General features: G+C 37.5%; 1 protein-coding gene across 1 annotated transcript in view; it reads left to right on the forward strand.

Annotated features, from left to right (window-relative positions):
- Positions 1–823: 823 nt before the first annotated feature.
- MGARP (mitochondria-localized glutamic acid-rich protein) overlaps positions 824–4,010 on the forward strand; it is a gene marked incomplete at its 5' end in the record, with an annotated part of 21,196 nt that continues 18,009 nt past the window's right edge. The window contains 2 exons of the mRNA XM_010284799.1: positions 824–927; positions 2,004–2,106. Of these exons, the coding sequence (XP_010283101.1) occupies positions 824–927; positions 2,004–2,106 (207 nt within the window). The remainder of the gene's footprint in view (positions 928–2,003; positions 2,107–4,010) is intronic.

Below are 4,010 nucleotides of genomic sequence, written 5' to 3' on the forward strand. Positions count from 1 at the left end.
TCAGAGCCATTTTACGTTTAATGAGCACCCTTTCAATGATGCGTTTCTCATCGGTGCTGCTCATCTGGGATGAAGTCACGAAATTCAGCTGAAAGCTTTGTGGACAAACAGAATTACATGTGGTTTCCGTGGGTCTTTTTTGGAGGCGTACAGAAGAATCCAAGGCTATAGCAAGCATCAAAACTACAGAAATGGTGAACAAAAATATATGGCTAGCACTGCTGTTATAGTGAATATGTACTGGATCAGCAATAAAATCGTGTAATCCTGCCTGTCTGCCCCGCTGGCCAAGCCTTGAGGTTATGGGCATGTATCTAAATGTCAACAGTCTATCTGAGAATGAAAGAATGTGAATTCAAAGGAAAAGGCTTTTTTAAAAACTGCTCTGTTATGAAACTGAGGAGGATTTGTTACCTCTGCTGACCATGACTGCAGCAAGACTGAATAAGGACATATTAATTCTTTTACATACCTTAGGCAGGAACTTTTTTACATTCTTGTTTTGTTTTGTTTTGTTTTGTATTTTACGTTCCTTAGGTAGTTCCTTAGTCTATATAGACTGCATCCAGTACTTGGAAACTGGTAGGCAGGCAGCGTAGTTCACAGAAAACCTTTTAGGAAGAGCTCAGCCATGTATGTCGTTCAGTTAGGCACCACGGCCTGTGTTACTTGGTTGTACTAAACATTGCTAAGCTGTACCTCTCTGTTTTGTCACATCTTTTAAAATCATCCTTTCCCATTCAAAGTTCAGATTCTGTCATTCTATTCTGTGTTCATATTTTAGCAGTGCTTTACATGAATTTCAATCATGTTTTTTTTATAGCACCTCTTCGCCAGATGTCATCTGGGAGCGTTCCTGGCTCTTCTGGAGAGAACATGATTTACTATCTCCTTGCTGGTGTTGCTGCTTTTGGTGGTTTATTTTATGTAAGTGTTTGGGAATGGAGCTGTTTGTGCTTTCTGAGTTGGTGTGGTATAAGATGTGTTCTGGGTTAAGGAATATGGTCAACACACAAACTGTCAGCAGAATGGTATGTCATACCATATAATTAAATACAGTCTAACTTAAAAATATGTTCAAGAGAGGTAGTGAAACTGAATGCCTCTGCTTGCCTGTTTTACTGTTAACTTTGATATCTAGTGCTGTTGTCATTCTTAGTGGGGAGCATATTTAAAACTCTGTGAGATGAATGTGTCCAAAGATGGAATAAGGCACTTGCCTCCAACCCCTTGCCTCTTCTTGTCAACAGCAAACATTAAGAACATACCAAAGTGGGCAAGACAGATGTGAAATAAGCTGTCTGAAGCCACAAGTCAAAAATTATGAACCTCATTAATTGGGGCACAGAGAAAGATAAGAATATTAATTACTTTGAAAAAGCGTGTTAGAGTTTTGTAAACATCTACTTTCAAGCTTTTCGGTAATCGTTCTCTTCCCTGCGTTTGAATGTATCAGATTCTGTGCTTCACGCCCCTAAAAGCCTCCATTTCATAGCTTGCTTCCACCACCACCACCCCACCCCAAAGATTTGAGATAGGGTCTAGCACATCCCAGAGAGGTACGTGTTTCCCTCTCCCACACAATAATCCTCTTGAATGGTAAGTAGCTTCTGCTTGTTCAAAATATCAAACTTGAGTGATTGCATATATGGAGGAATAATAAATTCTCTTGCTGTCACCTTTTTACCATAGTTTTTTGTTTTTGTTTTTTTAAATAATCTGACTGTAATTGTTTTTTAAAATACTGTGTTCAATTCCTGAAGCACTGCAGCACTTCAAAAGCTGTATGGTATATGGTATTTGCTTTCTAACAATGGAGAAATATTAAATGTATAAATATGTTAATATAGCAAAATAGATTTTTTTTTTTTAACCTTGCTTAGCATAATTTGATATGCCTTTTACGATAAGCAATAGTACTAAACCCTTCTCTTCCCCTCCCCTCTTTTTCTTTGGTAACTTTGTAGGGATGTAGCAATAAGTTGGGTATAATTTCCTTTCAGGCCTACAGAATAGTCAGTTCATCCCGCAGCAAGTATATTGAACATATGAATATTCTTCATGAGAGAGCTGAAGGGCGGAAAAACAAACCTTGGTCAAGCAAGGGTGAGTTGAGTTCTTCTCTCTTGTTCCCTGGGTACATGAGGGTCTGGAACAGATTTCTACATTGTCTAATCAGGCCTTAACCCTGTCCAAGTTCTTGCCTGAGCTCTGTGACTGGGAGCAAAGACAAAGGAGGTTGTGCTGTGTTCTGCTACAAAGCTACTTCTGCACAAATTTTGGGAATGGACTTAATGTTTAGGCAGTGAATCTGGCCTGCGATCAACCTGCAGGAGTCTCTTTGGATGGACGGAGTTGATGTGTGAATTGTTAATTGTCTATTGGGTATTTGCATTTGATTTACTGGAAGCTTAATCAAACTTGACTAAATGCATAATGCTGTCAAAATCAGTTTTGTTCTTTTGTTTGTTGGGGGAGAAGGAGATAATATCTTTTTCTCAGTCAAGAGTTTGGCTCCAGGCCACGTGCCGTCAGGGAACACAGTTCAATAGAAGAAAAAAATGACGTTTTTTTAAAGATATTGTAAATTGGATCCATTTCTTGTTTCACAACGTTGATTTTTGTCCTTTTAAATTTAGGATTAAATGAAAAGCAGACACTACCTAAATGTGTGGCAAATCCTTACTTAGCTCTTCATGCTTAAATAATTAGACCATGTTAGTTCAAATACTTGTAATGGAATGTTGTCTCTGTCTACATCAATTAGTGTTATGGCACCATTAATATAAAAGATAGAACTTTGGCAAGCATGGCCTTGCTAGGCAAAGCAAGTAGAAAAAATTACTTCTTAGGGATCTTTATACTTTTATTTAGTTGTTATTTTAAAAAAATAAATAAATTAATGAAGTCATAGCACTTGAAGCTGTTCCTTATTTTTTTCTGATGCTGACATCTAGAGAATTGATTTAATATATTTGCATACTCACAAAAAATAGATTTGAATAAAATATGCTGAGTTTAAAGTTTGTTTTCAATGTGAGAACGTGCTTTGAATTGTCTGCCTCCAAAATTATTTCTTTTTAAGTTGTTAGTCTTGAAGTTCCACAACAGATTCTTTAGTTTTAGAACTTTAAAATTACAGATTTTAAGATTTAATATGGCAAACATCTTAATTTCCTTTCTCTTAAGCAGCTGGAAGCAATACAGTTTTTAAACTTAGCTCTTGAAATGTTGAGCATTTGGCCAAAATTTTAATGCAGTCCTTCCTTGTCCTTAAAATAAAAAATCTAACCAGGACCAAAGTAGGTATTTTCTCCTGGTGACCTAGTCACCTGCTGTTGAGGAAAGAAATGAGGGTTACCCTCTTTCCATTCTGACTAGCATAGTCAGAAGAACGCAGTAGATGTGAAAGCATTAAGCAGACCTTCCAAGGCACTCAAAATGATGTCAGGTATACTCCCCTCTTTCCTCTTAAGGTTCACTTCTGCAAGGTACTGGGTTTTAATCCTACTCTACCAAAATGTTTCAGTGGGATACCCGCAGCGTCAGTGTTGAACCACTGAAGGCTATACCTGTGTTGCCAGAGACTGGGGTAAGAGTACTCCATGCTCTGTAATTTACTTAATTCTGACTTTGGGTACTCTACAGATATGCCATAATCTGATGCCTTGCACTGCTTAGTAACTTATATAAATGTCACAACCAATGGCAGATGATTGCTGCCTCCCTTATTATTGCTAGTAAGAAGTCCAAAACATTTCTCAGGCCATGCAGTGAACAGTGCTGACACTTGTTTCCTGTGTTATTTTCAATATTGAACTTCTGAATAAATGCTCAACCTGGAGTTTTTAATGGGACTTCTAATTCCAATTCACAATACAAAACTGCTGTTGAATCAGCTCTTTTCTGAATCCTTTTTCATTCCCAACTGTATCCTCCCAAAAGAGGTTTCTGTTCTTACTTTTCCTGTGGAATCCTCTGTGTGCTTTCTCAAAAGAATTAACGTCTCT

Source organism: Phaethon lepturus, unplaced genomic scaffold, assembly GCF_000687285.1.
Source record: "Phaethon lepturus isolate BGI_N335 unplaced genomic scaffold, ASM68728v1 scaffold904, whole genome shotgun sequence".
Classification (NCBI taxonomy): domain Eukaryota; kingdom Metazoa; phylum Chordata; class Aves; order Phaethontiformes; family Phaethontidae; genus Phaethon; species Phaethon lepturus.